The following is a 26,078-nucleotide window of genomic DNA, read 5'->3' on the forward strand; positions in this document are numbered from 1 at the left end:
GCTAACGCAGACTTCATTTGTGTGACGTTATTTGTACTCCACCCCACTGCATGAGTGTCAATGTTTTCCCCAGCCCCCTTTAGCCAGGTGCACCACCCGGCACTTTTCAGTAACCACCTGGTTGTTTTTAAGTGGTCACTATACAGGGGCTGCCACTCACCTTCAATTTCTTCCCACCCCGCTTAAAAAAATGTCTTGGTTGAACAATGTGTTCATTTGAAAAGCAGCCTGGTATTGGGTTATAACGCATACTTTCTTTTTGCTGTATTGTCACGAAATCTCCATAAACAAAAGCTGAGATAAATATATATTCTTATTTTGGAGACATTAATGACTTCCTGCCATTAAACTGTCGTATATACATCTGCTGTAAAATGTGTTTTAAGGGAACGTCTCATTCTAGCATACCTGTGACAATTGTGGGGATGACGGAGGTTGTATTTTTAGTTTCAGGTGTTTGTCATGAAGGGTGTGCCTTTTATGAAGCTTCCGTAGTCATGCAAAACTCGATACCTTGTGTGTTGCGTACTACATAACTCATTCTATGCTGTTCTATTTAGGTGTCTGTATGCAAGCTGTTTTCTCAGACCAACCTTCATTGTTTGCTTTGTGGAACGCTGTTTGGTATTTTGCGCCTCAGTGACCGCATATATCGTATGATGATTGATCACACGGAAAGCATAAACATTCTGAGCATCATATATTTTGCTTTTTGGTTTATTTACGTATTGAGCCTGATTTAATTAAAGACATATTATCATGGCAGAACCTTGGTGATGAACAAACCTTTTTAGTTGGCAAACTTTCTCATTTGTGGACCAGATCCATTTTAAGTTTGCTGGATCACTCATGATAATCCACCTTTTCCAGTCTTTAAAAAATCAGGCCCAATACCCTATGTAGGTAGTCTTAGGTAGATAACGTTCTCTTATGATATTCTGAGTGATCTACCTAGGAGTACCTCCATGGGTTATTGGGTCTGACTCTCAAAGACTAGGGAAGATGGATTGTCATGTGTGATCCAGCAAACCTGGAAGGGATCTGGTCCAGGATTGAAAACATTTATCAGCCTGAGAGCATATGATATTTATGAAATCCATTCCAGGTTTGTTAGATCACTCAGGCTTACCTATGATGATCTATCTACTCCAGCCTTGGAGGGGCCAGTTTGGTGCAAATAGGTTTAAAGTCGTGCTCCTACACTTCTTTCTCTTATACTTCTTCTGTTGAGTTTAAAGTTTCCAGTTCTGCTATGCCTTATCTTACATCCCTTGGCACACTCTCAATGTTGTAAATTGTATGAGCAGCCCAATGTAGGAAATTAGATCTTCTCATAAATGTTATGATGAGTGAAGCTACTCGTTAGCTCTATCTGAAAGATGCCAAAGGGCAATCTGATCCATCTGCGTCTGTGCCAATTAAAATATCACTTGTGAGCAAACTGGACCCATTATTCAAATGGTTAACAAGCCTCGTCTGATGTGTTCTGCTGAACGAGATGTTACACAATAATATTAGGTTGTAATAGTGCTTTATCAGTAGGGAGGTTAGCAAAGTCCTTTTGCCTTGGCACATTTTCCTCTGTCAGCTGGTTTTGGGGAGAATTAATTATCTTTCTGAAAACCTCCTACAGGTTTGTGAGTTCAGCCTGGTGCTGGAAGAGTTTCCTCGCTCTGCTGTTTTTCGATAATTATAGGGAAAATCATCAATGTTAATTTACAGCTAGTTAATAATTACAATATCATAATCATCTGTTAATTTAGACATCCAATGTGGTCTAAATAAGTGCAACGGTATTGGAAAATGTTTTTGTAGTTTTTCTGTACATGACAAATGAATTTTGGCAGAAAAAGGTTTATTTTTTATTATTAATAATAACCAGGATTTATATAGCGCCAATGTTTTATGCAGCGCTGTACATTAAATAGGGGTTGAAAATGACAAGGCGGATACAGACCGTGACACAGGAGGAGGAGAGGACCCTGCCCCGAAGAGCTTACAATCTAGGAAGTGGGGGGGAAGTATCACACTATAGGATGGGGGATATGTAATGATAGGGAAGTAGTGAGAGTTTGGAGACAGAAGATAGGTAGGCGAAGTTGGAAGCGTTAGGTTTTGAGTGCTCTTTTTTAATGAGCATAAAGTAGGTGCAAGCTGAATAGGACGAGGAAGACCATTTCAGAGAGTCGGGGCAGCTCCTACCAGTCTTGCAGCCGTGCGTGTGATGAGGTTATGAGTGAGGAAGCCATTAGTAGGTCATTGGAGTAGCGAATAGGGTGGCTAGGGCGTTATTTTTCTACCAGGTCAAAAAGGTAAGTGGAACAAGAACTGTGGAGGGATTTGAAAGCTAAGCACAAGATTTTGTGACGATAAGGATGGCTACGGCTACATTAGAATCATTTTGACTTTCAGATGTGTTGATGGGACAGTCTGCAGCCAGATTGCATAGGCTAAAAAAAAGTTTAAAACGTATACAGGTCATCTTTTCAATACATGCACATCTAATGTGCTTCATCTCTTTAAAGACCCCGCAAGTTTTGGGGGGGAAAAATACCGAATGATCTGACAGAAATTAGTTTCTGTTAAAGCGAAGCTAAACCTTGCATTCCTCACCCTTGTAGGGCGCCGCCATCTTTTTTCGCTTCCTTCGGCCACCTTGTTTAGCTGGGATGAAGAACAACTTTTTCACTAGAAACCCAGAGCAATCAGGCAGTGATTGATTATTGCAGATCTGCAAATATGACCTGCCTTATCCTGTATTTTTAAAAGAGGAACTTTTCTTTCCGGTCTTTTCTTTAATGTGGAGTAGGTGCTTTCTGCCCAGTTCAGTGTCTTGGGGAAACTTCTCAGATCTGCACAACATTCATTCTAATTATACTGCACTTCTAGATAACTGGGGCTCCTTGAGATGACACAGGAAGTCCGCGCAGGACTGCGTAGAATATCTTTCAAGAGAAACATGTGGTTTGTGCCTCTAAAGGTCTCCCTTCCCCATTTATTTATAAAAACGGTGTCTCCGGCTCACTGTTTGGTCTTTCCTCAGTTCAGTTTATCTGTTCATTTTCAAGGGTAAACATGTATCCGCAAAGTGACCAGTCTGGCGTGTCTGTTTCTGCAAACATTGAAACTATGACATGCTTTTTGTCAACACTACAGGACAAACACTTTAAAGGTGACCTGAAAAATTGCCTGTAATTATAGACCTTCTCCATCTTTGAGTATAAACTTGCTAGGATTGTTCTCGGTTTTGAAAAGTTTAGTACAATTGCAGCTTGTTAAACTTCCAGACAAAGAGCAATTATTAAAATTTACATAACATAAAGCACTGTAGCACTGAGATATTTAGAATTGCACTAACAGTAGAATACCATTTCTATATACCCATATTCCATATTGTAAGGCCAAGCAGTCGGTGCCATTGCTCACGATGATGAGAAAAGTAGATTTCCTGATTTAATTTCTTATGGTTTTGTAAAATCCAAAGGGGTTTTAGCAATGTGAAAAGATTATTATGATAGACCAGTTTTATCAACGTTTTTCCATTGAGGAACCCTTGAAATAACATTAAGGTCTTGGGGAAACCCCTGTCTATGTTTATGAATATAATTAAACATGATTTATATAGCGCCAACATATTACGCAGCGCTGTACATTAAATAGGGGATGCAAATGACAGACAGATACAATGACACAGGAGGAAGAGAGGACCCTGACCCGAAGAGTATACAATCTACGAGGTGGAGGAAGTAACACACAATAGAAGGGGAGATGGATGATATGCCCAATATATGGAAAAAGTACATAGATTAGTGGGACTTTTTAGGCCACCCTTCAAATTTATGTTAAAAAACAAATAGAATCTAAAATCATTGTCTCCATTTTGCAATGACTTAAATTTATTCACTCAATGTGTTTTGCAGCTTTAGTCCTCTTCAGGATGTTTCATACAGCTTAAAATGTTACAAGTTAGTGACAAACATAAGATCATCTCTCCCAAAAGATCACTCGATACAGCTGAATGGCAGGACCCACTTCAAGGGGCTCAGGGAGATGGGAGGAAAGCAAGACCACACCACTGTGTGGTTTCGGTATGATATGCTCAGTTCATGGTACTTTAGCCTGATGGTCAGTGGGATGAATGCCTCTTATCTTATTGGTCCGTGGAATGCCAGGCTTAGATACCAAAATTGTTTATTTGGCGGCACCTGACCAGAGATGCACAGATTACTCATTGAACCCCCTGCAACCTCTGGAGGAATCCTGGGGGAGAATTGCTGTGTTACAATAAACCTATGTGCATGGCCATTTTTTTTTTTTTTTACCTTTTTTCCCCTTATGGTTCTCTTTACTAATTGCATTCTTTCCTTCCAGATGGTACCCCCTGAAATCTAAGCCTGGAAAGAAGGAGAAGGAGCGTGGTCAGATAGAAGTAGAGGTCCAGTTTATGAGGAATAACATGACCGCTAGTATGTTCGACCTCTCGATGAAAGAGAAATCGCGCTCACCCTTTGGAAAGCTGAAGGATAAGATAAAAGGAAAACGTCATGATGGTCTACCGGACACAGCTTCTGCCATCGTTCCTAGCATGGGTCAATATAGTGATGACAGCGATTCAGAAATGCCCGAGGCAGAAAAGAAGAAAAATAAACTAAAAACCTTGTTCTCCAAGCCAGGACTAAAGAAGAACTCCCTTTCCCAGTCCATGTCAGTCCTTCCGACACTTCCACCATCCCCCTCTCAGAGAACGGTACTGAAGCCTGGTGACTTCTCATCTGACTTCAAACAAGCCTCAGGATCTCCGGTATCCGAGAGTGAGTACTTTTGTATTGATGATACTAAAAGTTCTTCATCAAAGTATACATGGCTACATAATTTAGCTTGGTTTCCATTGAGGAAAATATATTTTGTGTAGTAGAAAAATGGCACGACAACAAAATGTAAATTTTATATCTCTACTTTTTTTTTTTTTTTTTAAAGGAGCTTTGACTGTCCTGTCTAACATCTTCTGACATTGCTTGCAGCATTCGTATGGGCAAGCCGCACAATTAAGGGCAGTTTTTGTGCCAGGGCAGTTATTTAATATGAGCCAGCAAGCCCCAAATCTGTTCCTCCTTAAGTACTCTTCTTGCACCTATTGACGCCAAAGTGCTCCAGAGTATGTAAACATTGCCAGTCATATCCCATCTCAGCAGTTCAAGTTTAAAATTCTTTAGAAGAAATACTTCTGATTTTTTTTTGTACATGTTCCTCCTTCCTGCTAAATGTTTGTACAATTTACAGTGTTCTCTCGGCCCCTTTTAGCTGGGTGCACCACCCAGCACTTTTCAGTAACCACCGCGCTGTTTTTGGGTGGTTACTGAAATGTTGGGTCACAATACAGGGGCTGCTACCCGCCTATGGCTTCTTCCCACCCAGCTTAAAAACAATTTTGGGGAGAATACTGAATTTACAACAAAGAACAGAATGACCCAGAAATAAGCTCATTAATCTGCTGCTTGACCTTGCACTGCCTGGTCACGGGAGCAAGAAAACCTGTAAGTGTAACATAACTGCAGCAAACTCCTTCAAACAAGGCAAATTTTCTGCATTCTCAGACAGGACAATATCAGAAGTGGTTGGGCCAAAAATGCAAATCAAGTGTCCCTCATTTATGTATTTTATCTGTTTGCCTGGAGTTTAGCTGTAAGGGAAACATTGGTAGACTGTCCAGTCTGCCTTTTCTAAGCTCTCATCTCTGAAAATGGCTGTTAACCAAATAGCAACAAGAATGACACAAAAGAAGTCTACAAATCATGTGTTTTGGTTTTCAAGTCTTTATGCTTGCTCCAGGTCAAGAAATGACCAAGAGATGTCTTTATTACAATCTAAGATCAATTTTGGGGGGAAGGCAATTAACCTAACTGCATGTTTTTGGAATGTGGGAGGAAACTGGAGTGCCCCCCGTGGAAACCCACACAAACAGAGTACCTGCAAACTCGGCTCAGTTAATCTTGTTGCTGCTTTGTCAGGTCGGACTAAATCTTCAGTAATCCATGATCTATTTGTTCGTCTAAATCCACTGTTGGAAATTTTGTGGAATATTAGCCTGACCCGACATCAATCCAGTGTTTTGTATGATGTTGTCCTGTGTGTACTTTTGGACACACTTAGATTTGATCATCCTGACTTTTGGATATTTGTATGGGTTCTGCTACCAAATCCCTTGAAGCGGTTTTAGCTACAAAATGCGTCTGATCGCATTTATTGACTGGATCATGCATGATATGTTTTTGTGATTCTAATTTGTTTTTTTTTTTTTGTTTTTTTTATCAAAAATGTATGTAGTGTTCAGATTTTTGTATATTTTGAAATATAAATTTTGCCTTTTTAGTATATCTGTATGCCAGTAACTCCCTGCTTGGTTCTACTTACCTAGTTGGTATAGTAGGTCTATGCTTTCTAGCATACTGTAACAGTCTATTTTTTTTCACAATTAAACTTTAAACAAGCCTTCATTTTTTCATATATTTCAGGACGATTTCCTCACATTCCCATAATTTCTCATAAAAGAACGGTCAGTGCAGACACCAAGCAATTGAATCAGATCTCATCAGGAAACAAAAAGGATGGACTGTCCTTTTTCAGTGGTTTGAAGTCCAAGAACGACCCAATCACTCGATCCAACTTGTGTATCAATGGCAATCATGTGTACATGGAGGAGTCAGAACCAAAAAGCGACAGTTCCAAGGACAGTTCTGTCACCAACTCGCCACAGATCTTCCGTAATAATCCGCTTTATGCTTCAGCCGAAAACCTCGCCTTTAAGTCATCTAAGGAATCTGCAAATACATCCAACAGTAACGACAAAGGGTTGACTTTTTCTCCGTCTAATTCTTCTCTTAAGTCTTCTGAGCAGCCTCCAACACAAACACCACAGGTTGAAGAGCCAAGATCAAAAAGTCCTCCATTGACCTTCGATGTCCCAAAAGAAACCAAGGAGAATAAAAAAACGGAAAACAAGAAATCTTCCATATTGTCATTTGTTACCGGGAGAAAGGAAACCCCCAAACCAGTGGAGGTTGAACCGGTAAATGATGTCTCTTTGAAGAAAGAAGAGCCTAAAGCAGGTCCAGCAGAAGCAATCAGCAAAAAGACCTCCATGAACCCCTTTGAGCAAGATATGTTAGAGAAGAAACCGGAGCCAATGCCTAGTGAAAAAAATGCAAAAACATCAGCCGTCAAACCCAGGTTTGTTAATATTTTATCTATTTTGATGCAGATAAGAAAATACATCAAACCCAAACTATAGTAAAGGGTACTTGGCCTAGATGTAACCTTGATGTAACTTATGTTCTGCCATGTCTTCATAGTTGTAGAGATTCAGCCTCTAATTGCGCTGTTTACCAAATATTCTGAAGTAGCCCAGAAATAATACTGTGCTCAGGTAATAATGTTTGACCAGATCCCTACACAAATATGATGTGTAGGAGACTACAATCTATACAATAATGGACTGTGTAATTAACATATATGTTAAATCTCCCAGTAGATAAGACATAGCTTGGTGCAGCTAGGTAATAAGAGATCATGGGCCAAACTTATCATTACACTGTGTTTATATAGTGCCAACATAATATGAAGCACTTTACAAGGTCCATAGTCATGTCACTTCCTGTCCCTCAAAGGAGCTCACAATCTAATGACCCTACCATAGTCATATGTCATTACTACAGTCTTAAGGTCAATTAACCTAACTGCATGTTTTTTGAAACTGGATTACCTAAAGGAAACTCGCACAAACACAGGGAAAACATGCAAACTCCATGCAGATATGTCCTGGCTGAGATTCGAACTTGGGACTTAGGCTGGGTCTACACGGACGTTCTTAAAAATGCATGTAACGTTCCTACTGCCTACTTGAAATCAATGGAAGCGTTTACCTGCGTTTTGGGGCGTGTTCTAGCATTAACCCTACGTTTTTAATTCCTTTAAACACTGTAAGCGATGTTATAGATAACGCTCATAAACGTGCCTCAAGGAAACGTCCTGGTATAGATTAGGCCATTGGAATGCATTTGAATTTCTTCTGACCGCTGTCCTAGGCCTTTTAAAGCCTCAGGTTAAACGCTGGGGAAAATGTCAGTGTAGACTAAGCCTTAGCGCTGCAAGGGCCAGAGTGATAATCTCTGAGCCACTGTCCATTTTACCTAAATTTTGACATTGTATTGGCCTTTTGGCTTGGGTTGTACAGCATGACTGGGACTGGGAACCAATGCTAATAGGAGAGAGGCGGGATAAGAGAGACTACCTCACTGGTCATCTTCTTTTTACTGTGCAAGCAGCAGTTGGGACTGGCAGAAGCAGCTGTGTCCCTTCTATCCCCTTGCCTTCTGCCTGCTATGACTGTTATTCCTAATACCACATTGACCGAAATACAAATCTTTTTATAGTGTATAGCACACCCAATATACATATTTAGAGGTTTCCCTCACATTCATAGTGAAAGTATATCCATACATTTTTATTTTAATGTTTAGACTAGGGATGAAACATATCCTTAAAAGATTCTAACCCAGGGGTGGGCAAACTTTTTCCATCAGGGGCCACAATCTGTTCTAAAATTTGGCAGAGGGGGAGACTGGGCGGGGTTATGCCATCATGATGTCATGTCCACTCTCCAGTCACAGATCTGAACCTGCGATGGGAGAGTGGGCGGATTGTTGCCCCCACTTCCCCGAGCCTGAGATTTGTACAGGGGACATGGACCGTGGCTCTGGCCGGTGCTGCCCCCCAGCAGGGTCCTTCTTCTGCTGGGGGGGGGGGGGCACCGGCCAGAACCGCGGATCTACTTCAGTGGAGCTGCTGAAGTAGAGAGAGAGCTCTTCCGGCCAGATGAAATAGTCTAAAGAGCAGTACATGACCCGGGGGCCGTAGTTTGCTCATGCCTGTTCTAACCCTTCTTTGATCCCTCTTATATCCAAAACTTAGAAAATTCCTATATGTCAAACATCCATTGATAACATTGTGTATATTCAGCTCTGACAACATTTGCACCTCTATTAAAAGAAAAAAATGTAAAATAGTTTGTAGATTCAATATTGCTCGCTTGTGATTATTAATGTCCATACAAACATTCTGTAAACAGTGAAGCTGATATGTTAAAGTACACACCCTAATAATGAGAAAAGTAACAAATTGTGTACATGTAACTTCCTATAAGATCATCAGGAACATAAGAGCAAGGTTGTCTCTGACGTCAGAAGAAATGACTTGAGAAGACCATACCAATAGGGAGATATACACTGCTTACATCTGGTATGGGTATTGGCAAGCCTTGGCGTTAAGGATTTGTTGTTGCCTTCTGCCTGTGAAAATGCCAGGCAGCTTCATGGCCAAGCCTATAGCATGATATGAATATCTGGTGTTGTCGCATCGGTTTTGGGCTGTTCTACGTCTTTAACACTTTATAACTTACTAACATGCGTGGTGTATTGTGAAGAATGATAGCAGTGTTATCTCTCCTGGTGTTTGGCATATGTGGTTAATCATTTACATTGGTATGAAGTCACTAGGCAGCAGGCCAATGAACACACCCAGCTGGTGTTTTGTGCTGAACTGCTTCTCTCTCTGCTGGTTTCTGTTAACCCTCTCTTCTACAATGGTACCAATACCCCCCCCAGTCCAAAGCTTTGTCAGGTTTAGTGGGAGCGTTAGTGGTGTTGTGTATTACCAGATGATTATTAGTAAGAATGATCCTATAACAGTGTTCAACACCAAATTTTTTTAAGCTGGGTGGGAAGGACCTGTAGGTGGGTGGCAGTCCCTGTATTGTGACCCAGCTCTTCAGTAACTACCCAAATACAACCGGGTGGTTACTGAAAAGTGACGGGGAGTGCGCCCAGCTAAAAGGGACTTGGAAGCACACTGATATACATATGTTATAGTAAGCTGTGCACAACATGTGATCAGTTTGCTCATTGCCATTTCGCATTTCGGGTTTGGACAGTGGAAGTTAGATGATAATTTGTAGCTACTCATTCTGTATAGTCACCATTAATCGCTCTGTTATCAGAACTAAAAACTATTAACCCTTATAACTGTGTAAACTTTCACCCCTTGTATTTTGTTCAAACTTTCTATGTTTGGCATGCCTGTCTGTCCCATTTTTTTCCATCACCTTTGTAATATATCTCAGCTATATTTCCTTTTACAAAAAGACCAGTCTGAGCAGTTGTCTGATGATGGTGAAACTTGCCAGGCGCTATATTATGCTGGGAAGAACATCGAACAAATGCCAGTTTGCCCTGTCAAGGCAAAGTGTTGGCAGAGTTCCCATTGGCTGGTGTGGAGGGTGAAATCTCAGAATACAGAGTCTGATGCAGTATCAAGCAGTATCTGATGCAAGTTTACAAGCAGTATCTGGTGTGTGTGTGTGTGTGTGTGTGTTTATATTTGGATATACATTTACATTACACTTCACCAACCTGCCATTTGTCTAGCTTGCTTTATGAAGTGACATTTAATACTCTATAACTAGTCAGCCAGCAATCCTAAGCATTAAATTTAACACTTGAGGACTTTTCTTGCTTTTGAAGCAAAACTATATCTTAGGTTCTTTAATACAGGCCAGTGACTTTTGGGTTTGACTGTATGATACTACCCTTTTAATTGGATATTTACACAGGTTACGGTATTTTTTGTTCTGTTACTAGCATAACACAGCATACAAGGACTTGGTATACTATAAGTTGTGTATAAAGTATTGTGTGACCCTAAAATCACATTGAATTTGCATTGCTATGTTTACAATGCGTCACAGTGTAGTATTGTGGATGGGCTCTAAACATTTAGGCTTATAAGTTGTTAACTGTGTGTATAATTTCTAAATGCTACTTTGTAATAGTAATATTTTAGCATGTACTGTATCTGCTAGGTAACTGACCTGCAGATTTTCTCTTTTATTTTGTCCTCTTACAGACTGGACGTGTCTTCAGAGGCTGAAACCAAAGCCAGGCTTTCTTCAGAGTCTTTATCTGATAATTCTTTTCTTGCTGCTTCTTTCTATGGTGGGCAGGATACTTCTTCTAAGGCTTCACCCAGTGCTTATTCTCCCCGTTCCCTTGATAAAGGATCCTCTCTTCCACAATCCCCCACAGTTTTAGCAACAGACACCGCAAACGAGGGATCCAAAGACTCCTCTGACAATGAGAAGCCTTCTTTGCCTTTGTTTTGGAGATCTGCTAGCTCTTCCATCAAACCATTAGATCCTAAAGAGGTGAATGTTGTCCCTCCTTTCACTGAAAAAAACAAAGGAAAGAGAACTTATGTTAAGTCTCTTCTTGACCAGATCAAGGGCAAATCAACCAGTAGAGAAGAAGAAAATGTTATAGATGAAGAACTTGTGAAGGGTATATTTCCAGTAAACCAGACGCTATCCATCCATGATGAACCTGAATTGTTTCCAGAAAATAACTCTCCTGGGCCAGTTGATTTTTCTGGTAATCAAATTGAAGGGGCAGCTAGGATCCATCAAGCTGTATTACCCGAAGAAAGTAAAGACCAATTCAAAGCTAATGTTACAGACGTGCCAAAGCCAACACCAAGAGTTCAGACTTCGTCCAAAAAGGAAGAACCTGAAGAAGCTGAAGAAGCAAAGCCAATAGCGCCAAAACCAGCACCTAGAAGTGCAAAAGTAAATAAAAACATGGATTCTGGGTCCAGTACTCCTTCTCCTACACCAGATCTTCAGCCTGTGGAGAACTCTATGCCTGAATCTATCATTGAGCGTGTTTCTCGTGTTGGTGCTTCTCCAGTTGATAGCAATAGTCATTCTGCACACGTTGTAAAGATGGCCAGTCCACTGATTGATGAATATAGTTACAGACTAGATGAACTTCCAGTCATTCCAGAAAATCCAGAAATTGCTTCTGATGATGAGCAGCTGGATCCCAAAGATGAAAAATCTGTACAAAGTGGCCCTCCGAAGCACATCAGTGAAGACTCCAACATCAAGGGGAAGCCCTCTGACATTACCAATAATGAAGCTAAAGTAGAGAGAAGTGATTCAGCCCGCCAACCTCCATCTAAGATCACTGCCACCTATCCTAACTCTACATTACCTTCTGTTTCTTCTTCTGACGACAAAACTAACCCTTCTAGCACAGAATCACCAGCAAACGCAACCATTGATGTTTCTGATAAAGTGGAAAGCACTGGCAAGAAGAAGCTGCTGCGGGCATGGGTTTCACCCTCTGAGACACATCCAATCCCTACAGTTCAGAACGGTGGAGCAGTGTCTTCCAGACAAAGGTGAGCAAAACGCCACAGTAAACTTCTTCTCTTTTGCAATTGTACTTTAAGATGAAGTATATTGTATAAATTCTATTTGGCTTTTATAGAGGGGATATAAGCATAAAACAGCATTCTCCCCAGTCCCTTTTAGCTGGGTGTGCCACCCGGCACTTTTCATTAACCTCCCGGCTGTTTTGGGTGGTTACTGAAAATTTGGGATACAAATAGGTACTACCACCCACCTACAGCTTCTCCCCACCAAGCTTATAACATTTCAGGGTAGAATGCTGTAAGGTATAGGGAAACATGTACACAATAATACTACTAGTGCCCAGCAGGTCACCACGTGTTGTACAGATCCTTTCCAAGACTTGGGCTTTGTGTGAGCAGATAAAAATTGGGTCCTTTGTGTGTGTATATATCTTTACAGTAGATATTGTATACAAAAGTGAGGAAAATTCTTTTCTCTTTTGGACTTCTATCACATTTGTCCCCTATCACCATTTGTAGGTCAAAATTGCCCTGGCATGTAGGGTAAAAAAAGCCTAATTAATCCTACCTGTCCTTTATGAGGAGAGAATATTAGGCTAAAATATAAACATTCGGATGTGTATTGTCATACTGGAAGGGGTGATCTACACTTTTATTGGCCAGAAGCATGGCGGTTACCTGCTTGACACTCTTTTCACAATACTGGGTTCTTTTGGAGTCACAACTGACGTTCTTTATAAAGGGAGTAAAATATTGCTGTCTTTGCAGAGCTGGTTCTGTGCTTTAATCCACATTGATAACTAGTCCTCAATCTTTTTCATTCTCCTATATCCAATTATTATTACTGTTTTACCTCCTCTTTTAGGAGCGCTTCTCTCCTATTTTTCACTTCTTTATGATACAATAATGGGTTTTGTAATTCATGCTTAATGGCTGCCTTAGTTACACAGCAAATCAGGTTGAAAAAAGACATAAAGTCCACCAAGTTCAAGCACTAGGGAAATCAACATATCCCAGATATAAAACCTTATAAACCTAGATGATCCAGAGGAAGGCAAAAAAAACCCTGGAACAATTGTTGTTCCAAAAGGGGAAGAAAAATCTTTCCTGATTCCATGAAGCAATTGGATGTTCCCTGGATCAATGGTCACTGTTATCTTTACATTAAAGTTTTATTACCCATGTCATGAAATTGTCATTGTTTCAGATGTTTAAGAAATCATTCGGCGTCATTGTCTGTTTCCACGTTGACGTTTAGTTTTGTGATTTTAATTTATAGATAGAACGGTGATAAAGGAATTCGATATTAAGCATGAGCTGTGAGTGTGATTAATATCTTGAAGATGTTCTTCAGTCTGGGTGTTATGTTCACATAATGGTGCTGGTTCTACAACCGGATAATCCTATTAAAGGTCAGACGCTGTGCATTTTCAGCATGGCCTGTGACAAATTTCTAGGTCCATCAGAAGAGGACATTTGAGAGAGATTAAGATGGACAAAAATGAAATCTTTCTTCTTCAGGCACATTGAATAAGTCAATTTAGGAAGACATCTGACAGACATTTGCCCTGGGACAGTAAATCCTTTCAGTTTAAAAATTACTTACAGACTCTAAATGACTATTTAGAAGAACGGAAAGATATCAGCATTTTTCATGACTGCATTTATTCTGCCAAATACCACTGAATATCTAAAGAGAACCCCCCCCCATCCCATTCCTATCTAAGTTCCTTTCTTATTCATTTTTTTTTGTGTAAGCAGGATTTAGCAAATTGCGGTATGTACTTCTACCTCTCATCACATGATCCTGTAATGTGAAAATCAAGAAACCTGCTGTGTTTAGCCATGTGGTAGGGTAGCATAATACATCAATGCAAACTATTGGCTTGTAGGGAAAACCATCCCTGCAAAAGTCCCCAGTATGTTTGGTTTAAACATTTGTGGCTGCACCGGTAATCTGGACACAGATCATAATCTGCATAAATTATGGTTTGTAGCCGTTTCTGGCTTCAGTATAAACTAGTAGCAGCAGCAGACTCCAGTATAAACTAGGATATGCAGCGTTACACTTCTCCGAATTCAGGGATTGGCACTGCCCAGATTTCAATAGCTCGCATGCCTCCAGGACTTGCTGTGAAAACAGCATAGAGGACGTTCTGTACTTGCTGTGTTGGGGACGTGAAGGTGTGACCAGATGACTTGCAGATTAACTCGTCTTACTTTTCTAGTTTATTTTAATTGCAGTTAATTTTACCTAAATCATTCTAACCTTAAATTCTCATCCTGTTTTTTTTCTGTCTATTTGACTTGTATTTGCATTGTTCTGCGATTATTTTTATGAGCTTCTCTTTACAGCAAAAGCTGTATAAATAATTCCAAACAATTGAGTTCTAACATTCTGTATTGGAGAAGCATCATAATAAAATGAAACATGGTCATGTAATTACATCATTGGCTTTTATGGATTGGGGAAACATTATTTTTTTTACTGTAATTCTATTTAATTTGTATTTTAGAGATTTATGTAAAATATAGCACTTGTCATGCTTGTATTTTGAGGTAGCCACTCTCAACCCTTGAAATAACCAGATCTTTAGGAAACCCTTCCTATAATTACTATATTCACTTTTCACAGTATATTAATGTGGGGAGAATGACTTACATTGCTGGCCGGTGGGAAGAATGTCACCCTTACAGATAACCAAAAAGGATCATCGGTGTCACCTAAACTGAACTGGGTACACAAATTTCTCTAGGAACCTCTGGGGGAACCCTGGTTGAGAAACATTATACAGAGGTGTTAATGTACAAAGTGCAAGTGGCCTCTTAGCAATCGAACTGTTTTGACACTTTATAACAGAACAAAAAGAGTCCTGATTGTTTGCTGTGAGTTGCAGCACTATGCACATTGCTCTTTACTAATTAAATTATGTTTGGTTAAATGCAAAGTCCACTGATGTACAGCATATAATGGCAACTAAATATTTGGCTTTGGAGTTGCTGACTTGACTGTCCCTTTATTTTGCAGTCTCACTGGCTGCATACTCATGTCTATTCCTGTAGATTTAATTTTTATGCGGTCTTCCTGTCTCATATACAAATACAAATGTATGCCTAATTACTGTATGTTTGTTAAAGGCAGCAACCCATTCAGCTTCCTTCCTAAAGGAGGTGGACATACACTGCATATATCACTGGAACTAATATATCAGCAGATCCATAGTTCTTTGTATTCCTTTTCTTTTTCCAGCAAGCAAGGCTAATTTTATTTATTTTAAATTGACCAGAAACAGGTGGAAATAAATCAGGGGCGTTAGTAAATATTTCCCCAATATTCATTTTGCACAGAACATGGCTAGCTGTTCTCAATGCTATTTGATTACTGCATTTTAGGGAGCGTAGCCTGCTTTCCTAAAAGTAGTGGGGATGTAGAAAAAAAAAGTGCAGGGAAGTTTTAATTAATATGCTTGTATGGATTAGTGGTATTTTGTTTTTGTTTTTTGTTTTTTTTTCTATGTGTGTGAACATTTGCATCTAAAATGTGTCCTGTGTCTTTGCAGAACTAACCCAGTGAAGCCAATGAATGCAACACAAAGCAAACCGATGTCCAACTTTCCACAACCAATCAAGGGTCATGAGAATGTGCTGAACGCCATTAACACCAAGGTAATGATATGCCATCACTTGCATTCCTTGAATATGAAATGTGCATTTACCTGCCCTACCCCATTTATGTATGAAGCAATTGGTTGCAGCTGTGATCATACATAGTTTTTTCCACTACATTCATGATGGTGAAAATATTTCAAAACTTACTGCACAAAATTGTGCTTTTCACAGTAGGATCTGTCATTTTGCAGAAAAGCCCCAAAAGTATTTTAGGCCCAACAAGGGTTTATATTGCAATGTAAATATGTATAAACTGAGGGTACCGGAGTTGTATTACTACAATACTGACAGTGTTCTCCCCGGCCCATTTTAGCTGGGAGCACGACCTGGCGATTTTTCAGTAACCACCCGGCTGTTTTTGGTTGGTTATTGAATAGTTGGGTCATGGTACATGGACCACCACCTACCTACAGCTTCTACCTACCCAGCTTAAAAACATTCCTGGGGAGAATACGCAGTACTGAATATAGCACTGATGTTCTGGTTAACTTTCATACAATAAAGCTAATTATCTGCAAGCATGGCTTCAGTTTTGCAAAATGTTTGCAGGCTGGAAGAAAGCAGCAGCTAATTGATTTTACCTAATTGATAATTAATGTTCATCATTTTCTTATAAAGGAAGGTGAACATATGGCAACTAATTTGCTTGTTCCTAATAACTTTTTGTGAAGGAAGGGGTAATGAAATAACAGGCTTCTCTGCATAATAACTTGACTGGAACAATGTGCTTTTCATTGGGTCAGGATGTGTCTTTTCCGGAAAGCAGATGAGTTACACAGCTCCACTAGAACATTATTTTCTTACTTTGCATAATATGTGCCCCCCCATTGCAAAAGAAACTACCAATCTGCAGTTGTGTCTGGCCTGGTGCCCAGCACAGCTATAGAACATGATGTGCGCAGTCGAAGCTTACTGTAGGTTTACCTTTCCATTCCTAGGTTATTTCAGACATATTAATGGGCATCACAGAAGTAGGCTGGGTCTGCAGGAAGACATGGCTTTACTAGCCATTGTCATTTTGCTATTCCTTCCAAGATTTAAAATGAAAGTGCTACCATAACCTTGTTCAAAGTCTTTTGACCAAAAAGTCACCTTATATGCACATTTAAATTCTGATTTGCTTGAGAAGGCAGGGAGTAATTTGTTGACTTCTATTATTTATTTTTGACTTCTAGTAATTAGTATTATTCATCCACTTTATTCCTTTGGGTTCTACCAAAATGTGAACCTATTTTTCCTGTAAGGAATGTTCATGTGGCAATGTGTGCTACATGCATTAACACCTTGGGCCATTTATATATTTAGCTAACATGTACTGTGCTGCGTAATATATTGGCACTATATAAATCCTGTTTGTTTTGACATACTGAGCAGTGCTTTTCTCTCATTTGGTATGTGCACATTTTTCTAACGTCTATTTGGCTAATTAACATGTTGCCTTTTTTTTCTTCCATCAGAAATACGATCCTTCAGATCCTGCCTCTGCTTATGCCCAGCTGACCCATGACGAGCTCATCCAGCTGGTGCTGAACCAGAAAGACATCATCGCCAAGAAGGACAATCAAGTACGAGAACTGGAGGACTACATTGACAATCTACTAGTACGGGTGATAGAGGAAACCCCCAACATCCTGCGCTCTGGAACACAGCTCAGCAAGAAGGCAGGGAAAATCTAAACCCATCATAGACTGAGCAAACTTTGTTCAAACGCAGTGCTGGACTGAAAATGCAATCATAAGGACAAATCTGAGCATAGGGCACTGTAGATGGAAGAGTGCTGATTTATCCATCTGTATGATACCACCAGAGAAATGTAAACTAATCTAATATATACTAATAAATTTAGGACTAGAAAGTTGAGAATGAGTTTGAGGATACAAAGTAAAGAATCAGTGGCTGGTCAGTATGAAGGTAACATTACCTTAGGCATATGCACCCTGCCTTAGTTAAGGTTGAGTTGCACTGTCTGGGTCTCATCTGAAGACCAGCAGGTAAATACTGGGTAATTTAATTTATTATTAGCTGTTCTCGTTCAGAAGCAGTTCCTGACTGGCACCAGTCAAGCTGGAGCCACAATGCACAAAAACTGCAGACTTCTCTTTTCTAGCAGCTGTAATCCATAAATTAAACTACCACCATAGTGCCTAGATGGTGGCAGAGGAGTGACAACCTGTATGAACATGGACACATAGGGTTTAGATATATGGACCATATAAAGACTTGCAGTAGAGGAGATGGCTCATTCACAGGCTGGGGTGAAACAATCCGAATTCCTTGGGTGAATCTTGGTCGGCACACTAGCAGCACTGCGGGACATCTAAAGTTACACTTAATCCAAATCAAATGAAGTGGATCTTATTTGTTTACATGTTTCACATTGGTTTTCCTAATGGCATAAATCCATATCAATATCTCACCTGTATATGACTGACACAAAGTTTTATGTCTCGACTAAAAGACTTTTGTCTTGCTATGCTGCCAGTGTATTGATCTTCTTCCTGAAGAAAGTTTGTGCTGCCCTCAACTGCAAATCAAGATTTCAACGCCATTTGCTTTAAAAATGTAATGCTGTCTTTGAATTGGTTCTCATGAGCAGGCTTACATCTTACATTGTCTTTATCACCTAAGGGTTTGTTTACAGAACCACTGAAAATCAAAAAGTGGAGCACATTAATAAACCACAGTAATTTGCTTTTTGCTTTGTCGACTTCAGGGCTGTCAAGTCAAACACGATAAATATAATGTAAACATAAGCCAAAATAAGAAAGCTGGAACGAGAGCCTGGTATGTGACCTATCAGTCATTTTACTGGCTATTCTCAGTTGGGAGGAAAACGACACTGGCTTTACATGGCGCCGGAATTTTTAGGCTGAACTTAACCCGCGCTACTGACCTGTCCCCTGATCTTTTACGGGGTGCCGCCATCTTCTCTCTCTTCTTGATGAAAGTCTTTGGCCATCTTGATTTGGAATTTTTGATTTGTAATATATACAAAAACATACAGAAGAAAACATACAGTCTGCACCACTCATATAAACATACACATTCACTATACACACAAACATACACTCAATCTTAACATTACACACAAACATGCAGACAGCACTGCATTATGCACACATTATGTGTGCACTATACAAGCCAGCCCTTTCTCCTTAGAACCCACACACTTACATATATATAGTGCATCTATATTTAAACAGAAGGGAAGGGCATCGTGCTGTAACCATAGCAGTGTTCACCCTTAAGCCGTGTGGTGTGTGGAGTACATTCTTACTATAGTGTTCTCCCCAGCCCCCTTTAGCAGCGCGCACCACCGAGGACTTTTTACTGACCACCTGGCTGTTTTTGTGTGGTTACTGAGTCGCAATACACCCACCTACAGCTTCTTCCCACCCATATTCTTGGGGGAACACTGCATTGTAATCATCACTTTGGAGAAAATTATAGCAAAGGGAAAACGCCACACAAATCCCCCAATATTTTTTTTTTTTTTTTTTTGCACATGGCATTAACAATTCATGCATCCATTTCACCTAAAGTTCTTCTCTAAAGAGACAATCTAAGAAAAAATATATAGACTGACTTCTAAAATTGCTAATAGCCTAGCTTTCTTTGCCTAAAATTCTTTAAATCACCATCATGCAGCCTGCAAAGTCGGGATTCCAGGTCAAAGCATTGAAGCTCTTGGTTTATCGGAATTTATCTTTGTCACCCTCGGTGTTACATCTGGGGTCACTAATATATTTCTTTACAGTTTTAGGTTACTCCAGAACTCCCCACCGGCTCCTCCTGAATATGCAGAGAATCTAGACAAGGTATTAGAACGAACCCTGAAGACCTTGGAACTGGCTGGAGAGCTTTGGCTGATCACTGGACGTCACCCGATCCCCATTATCACTGCAGCCGCCTTTCTTTCCTGGCAGTCTCTCAGTCCTGCGCAGAGACTCTCCTGCACGGTATCTAAGTTCTGCCAATTGTGTGAAATGGAGGTTCCACCTCCAACAAAAAAAAGAAAGAAGGAAATTCTAGAGATTTGTCTTAATCTGGCCAAACAACTGCCCTGGCTAAAGATGGTGTTCCTCAAAAAGAAGACTGTGATACAACACTTGGGCGACATCTTAAGACACTGGCCTTATCTTCTCAGGAAGGCCTTGGCATCCGCTGAGTTGTCCGGTGCAGAAAACTCAGGAACAGCTGAACAAGCCAGCCAGGCCAATCCATTCCTACCTCCATGCATGAAAAAAACAAAGAAAAGACGTTATGAAAGCACCTTTACAGAAAGTCAGCAAGTCATTACCGGAGACGAGGACATATCAGACAGTGAAATAGACGAGTATCTGAGGACACCTGCTGAAATTAAAGAAATTCAGGAGCTCCAGGCTAAATTGTCCAGAACACTGAATCAGAGATAAGATATAATACATGTTTCATTTCACTTCTATATCCGCTTCTACCTATTTTTTTTTTTCTTTTGTAAAATGGGACAAATGAAGGAATAATCTAACTGCCTGGTTTAGTAACATGAGCTCATAATATTATTGTTTATTAATGTTAATTTCCTATTGTAACAGCTGTGCATTATTGATGATTGACCACTAGGTGGCAGAACGAATCATTGTTTTTTTTTTAAAAGGAGAAGCGTAGAGAGATTCAACCATCTGTCGTGAATTTCAGAAGAATTGACTGGGGGAATAATTTATAAATAGAGCCCCTAGAGTTTACACAGTACACCTGTCTGTTATTAATTTATATTTTGACATGAACTTTTTTTTTCACCTGTGTTCTTAAAGAGGAACTTAAAACTGCTAAAAAAAAAAATAAAAAAAAATAAATTCACTTATTTTCAATCCCGCAGGGCAGTCTGATCAATCCGGGGGGTGTTTTGCATCATCCTGGCGCTACAAGTGCCGCCATCTCCTCTTCTTCATGGTTCTTCATTTACGTCATCCGACCCAGGCACAAGATCGGGTGACATAGGATGAAAAAAAAAATTGGCAATCTCACTGTGCATGCGTAAGATCAACAATTTTTTTCTTTGCACAAAAAGGCTCCTTCTGCGCATGCCTGAGTTGCTTGGACATGAGCAGAAGGAGCACCCAGGAGCCTCCCAGGATGCGTGACGTAGGTATCTCAGGAGGCTTTGCGCTCCCATTCATTTTGATTTCTGAGTTTAGGTAGCTTTAAGAAGAAAGGAAAATGTAGCTAGCTGTAAACTCCGTATTTAATGTACAGGGCTGCGTAATATGTTGGTGCTATATAAATCCTGTTTATTAATAATAATTTTAAAATTTCATAAGAGACACTGGGGTCCTTTATAACACAGCCTAAAAAACAGTACTATGTTTAAATAAATGGAGGCAGTGGGAAAAACGCATTTAATACCTTACTAAACTTATTAATACATCATCTCTGTACTGTAAATGTAGAGCTGAATTATCCACAAGACAGTCTAGGTAGGAGCCTATGACCCCTAGGGATGTTCATGGGGGCAGCCACAACGTCCATTCTCCTGCAGTAAACCTAGGCAGGAATGATGCTACACTCCAGGGGGGCAGGTGCATGACAGCTGGGGGGTCACAGGAAGTGGCTTCAGTCAACTTAGAAGATAAGCAACACACTAGACCTTAAAAAAAACCTTCCACAGAGCACAGCCCTGTAGGTAATTTTTGCAGACCGAGCATTTCTTTTTTTTAAATGTAATATTTAAACAGTACTTTAACTTCATTAATTTTTTTTTTTTTTTTTTTGGTTTTCATTTCAGTGAACCTGGGTGATTCAGTAAACCTGTGGAATGTTTTTTTTCAGTCATTTGCTATTTGCTAGCAAATGTTTTGATCCTGGGCCAGATAAATTCCAAGTTTTCTGGATTGCCCAGCTTCACTGATGAAAGTGTATTTTCTCCAGAGCGCTTTAATAAATTAGGTCCAATGTGTAAAGTAGTGCATGATGATGACGATGAAAATGATGATGTAAAGTAGTGACTCATGATTTGCCGCAGCAAAAAAAAAATGCATTCCTTTTATGCAACATAACTAATGTGTATAACCCTGCAGTTTTGTCATTTCACCCTTAGCCCCTTTTCACACTTGTTGGGGCAAACTGCACAATTAACACCCAGACGCACAGCAAACTGCTGCTTTGTGCCCAGGAGTGGCAAGGCCCACCGCTGGTTAACAAAGTGCATTGCCCTTATAGATGGGGAAAAGCAACCGTACATCAAGAAGTAACCTGTCACTTCCAGAAACTACACCACAATCCACCGGAGCCATTGGTAAATGTGTGCTCAAAATGTTCTCCGATTGCTCCTTTTTATTAGAATGGGAGTGATTGGGAAATGTTTAACCTGCGATAGAACACAGTGGTCAACAGTATGTCCAAAATGGCCCTTAGTGTATCAGCAGTATTCTTACCTTACCACTGGACACTGAACTTACTTTCCCAGAAGCACTGATATTCACACTTCATGAAAGACATATCTGAGTTTAGCAAATTTTATATTTAATAAAAGCACTGAGTGTTTTCAAATAATACAAACATACTTTGGACATGATTTCTTTGGTACAATATATTTCACTGGTAACAAAACACTAAAATAAACACATTTCAACAGACGATACAGAAGGTGAAAACACACAAGCTTATTAAGGCAAAGAGCAATTCTTATTGGGAGAATCCCAAAGCAACCAATCACGATTCTTTAACAGATTTAACTAGGTGGTGAAATGTGGAAGACGGTATTGAAATATTGCAGCCATACCTCTCAGGAATTAGTTATTTCTTAAATGATTTAGTTGTATTCTCTCCCTGTCAGAAGGAAAGTGTCAAGCTGCCATGTCTCCTGTATGACCCTAATGCTTATAAAGATGTCAGACTAAAGGAAACCTGGATAAACTATCCAGCCATACACCCTAACACTTCTGTTCTGCCAGGGAGGGAATACAAGTAAAAATAAAATGAGAAATCCCTGAGTTGTATGGCTGAAACATTTTAAAAATGTAACAAGATTCAGACTATAACATCTGTTCTTAGTGGATTCTCCTAACAATTATAAGGATCACAATGTACATGAGACTAAAACTACAATCATTTATTCTTATATAATTATAAGAATATGAAGATAAACCACCAAACAGATGCCAGCTTGTACAAGAAAATGACCAATGGAGAGTAAATGCATGGAATTGGTTATTATTCAGCAATGAAAGCAGTTCTTGCTTCACAAGTTCATCATTGTAAACATAATAGCAGCAGATGTACATAACTTCACTCTACAAGGCTGACATGCAAGGTAAAGATTCCTAATATCAATGCATACAACATGAGATTCCTCCATATGTTTGTCCAGACTATATAAAATCTGGGCTGTTTTCTAGTGAACCAGCATATAACTGTAAAGTATATTAACTTGAAACAACCAATCAGAAATAAGCTTCCATGAGCCTGACCGCACACAACTACTAAAAGCTGAGTTAGGATTGGTTGTTGCTGAGGCCTGCGACTGGATTGTGTTTTTTGTGTTAACCAATAAAAACAAATAATTGGCAGTATGGTGGCTCAGTGGTTAGCACACTGGCTTTTTGCAGCTCCAGGACCCAGGTTCGATTCTTGGCAAGGGTGCTATCTGCATGGAGTTTGTAGATTCATTCCATGTTTGAGTGGGATTTCTTTTGGGTACTCCCACCTTCCAAAAGCATGCAGTTAGGTTAATTGGCTTCCCCTCAAAAATGAGCTTAGACTGTAATAATGACACATGACTATGGTAGGGACATTAGATTGTGAGCTCCTTTGAGAGACAGCTAGTGACATGACTGGACTTTGTACAGTACTACATAATTTGTTGGCCCTATTTAAATTTTAGTTAAAAAAATAGAATTAATCTTTCCATTAACTGAATTTTTTGTAATGTAAATACCCTTTGGCAAGTCTGAGTCTGTGTACACCAAATAATATTAATAGTCCTTGGAGTCCTTATAAAAAGCAATTGAAGGGACCGACCCTACATTGGGCTCAGATATGGCTGTATTAGTAGGACATGGTGAGAAAACCTGCAACCGGTCTAGTAATAGTCACATTCTCACATTCTACTGGACTTGTTCTTGTAATGTTAAAGATGTTTCATAGCTTGTCTGAGTCTCTTCATCAGCATCTATTACTATGAAAGGGCTGCAACAAAACTGATGTACACAAGTCATGTGATTGGGGTCATCTTTAGGTTGCAATCAGTAAGACTAAGGAATCTCTGTTATTACCTGCGTTTACTTTATATAGTACAATGTTCAAGCCAGAAATTTTTTTGGTGTAGTGGCCCCTGTATTGGGACCCAACTCTTCAGTAACCACCCAAACACAGCCGGGTGGTCATCGCAAAGTGCCGGGTGGTGCACCCAGCTAAAACGGTCTGGGGAGAACACTGTAGTAAGAATGTACCCCACACATAGATATTTCTAGAGTTTGCATATATGTACGAGAGCACTCAAATGAAAAGTGTTTGAAATGCAATAACTATATTCAGTTAAAAGAAATGTGAACTTTATTTTCCTATAACAAATTATGATTTTTGTGTTTCCTTCACAAATGGTTAATATTAATATGAGTGTCACTTGGTCTCCCTCCATAGCAAGCTACTTTTTTAGTTCTCCGCTAGAATTAGGGCTAGGTGGTGGGAACTGTTACAACTTTCTTACATACCCGAACCATACCCCCAGGTGAAATGCTGCTTGTAGGGTCCCACTTGCAGCCGCCTATTGAGATTAAAGGGGGCAGTAGTGAGTGGTTAGGTACCACTAACTGTAACATTTTTAAACATTGGGTAAGAGAAGTATGGCTGCCGGTGGGCCACTCTGCAACCGATGTTCCTGCCGCCATTCTACACAGGCCCGTTGGTATTCCTAATAATGAAGCTTAGGGTCCTGGGCAATCTGAGGCTTCAGTTTGAAAAAGTCTTTGCTACATTGCTCCATGGATGGGTTTCTTGCAAAGATATACCTCAAGTGATGAGGAATGACTTCTACATGTATTCCAGAGTTTTCCTTACAAATTTATTTAGCTGCCCAGAGCATAATTCTCTAGTCTAGTAAACCTAACAGAGTGCCTGGGCTTCATAAAAAACTGAAGGTGTCCATGTTGCCTAAATCAACAAATCAAATTCTCCTTTTAATGTATTTAGTGCAGTATGGGAGAATATAATAAAGGATATTACATGATAAAGTTTGACTCTAAGGACAGATATTCATTAAATCCATTATGCCTAATGTATGGCTAGTATTCTGGAATGTTCCCAGTAACCCCTAGTCCTGTGCAAGGTTTAACCGCCCGATCTGTGTACAGGTCTACGCTACGTACTGACCCATTGGATTGGATTGTCACACCTAAAGCACAACTCAAATCAATTACGAAATACTTGCCTCCAACCTGGAGCCGTCTCTTGCAGAACGTTACTACTAGATGTCCAGAGTGTTTAGGGCTGAATGACTGCCAAGGTTATTTAATCCACATGCCTGACATGAACTGATATATCAAATTATGCCCGATATTAACCAAGTCTTGACATGGTATGTTTTAAAATTGTCTGCCTATATTGTAAGGGCCTCCTTTTGCTAAATTGTATTAAAGTGCAAAAATAAACCTGTGGGGGCTAAAAAAAACATAGCTGCCTTCTCCAGTTTCCTAACTGCTGCAAGGGCTGATAACACCTTCCATCCAATAAGTTCCGGGAGATTGCTGTGTTGTATAGAACTCACAAGACGATGATCCAGCACAGTACAGAATCAACTTCTCAAAAGTTTTGAGCTACTCAGCATTCCCCAGGACCTTGAAGAAGGATGAAGACCTAGACTGGAGGACCACCTAAGACTCCAAGGGTCAAAGCTGGAAATAGGGTGAAGAAGGAAACCACAGATACATTTGTGCACTGCCATGTTACAGTGAAATATGAAAAAAGGTGCCATAATCTGAGCAGACTGCAATATAATTGCAAGGCCATTTTTGGGTGAATGCCATCTCTGCCTTTAAACCCTCTGGGGCAAGGGTTGTCAGCCAATACCCCAATAATAAAATACACTATTTCCGTGAATGCTTCTCACACTGGGCCTGATTTACCAAACCCCTCGAAGACTGGATGTTTTCATTAGGTATTGCTGGATCACT

General features: G+C 39.9%; 2 protein-coding genes across 2 annotated transcripts in view; both read left to right on the top strand.

Moving 5' to 3' along the window:
* The window catches only part of RAB11FIP1 (RAB11 family interacting protein 1), a gene marked incomplete at its 3' end in the record, with an annotated part of 29,031 nt that extends 10,120 nt beyond the window's left edge, over nucleotides 1-18,911 (top strand). Inside the window, 5 exon segments of the mRNA XM_072402772.1 lie at nucleotides 4,372-4,811; nucleotides 6,513-7,227; nucleotides 10,957-12,288; nucleotides 15,822-15,927; nucleotides 17,388-18,911. Of these exon segments, the coding sequence (XP_072258873.1) occupies nucleotides 4,372-4,811; nucleotides 6,513-7,227; nucleotides 10,957-12,288; nucleotides 15,822-15,927; nucleotides 17,388-17,606 (2,812 nt within the window).
* Nucleotides 18,912-19,553: 642 nt separating this feature from the next.
* On the top strand, nucleotides 19,554-22,467 carry BRF2 (BRF2 general transcription factor IIIB subunit; the record flags this gene model as incomplete). Its single annotated transcript, XM_072399141.1, has 1 exon — nucleotides 19,554-22,467. A coding segment is annotated over one exon (792 nt), but the record flags the coding sequence as incomplete, so codon positions are not given.
* Nucleotides 22,468-26,078: the final 3,611 nt, after the last annotated feature.

This window comes from Pyxicephalus adspersus, chromosome 2 (genome assembly GCF_032062135.1).
Source record: "Pyxicephalus adspersus chromosome 2, UCB_Pads_2.0, whole genome shotgun sequence".
Lineage (NCBI taxonomy): Eukaryota > Metazoa > Chordata > Amphibia > Anura > Pyxicephalidae > Pyxicephalus > Pyxicephalus adspersus.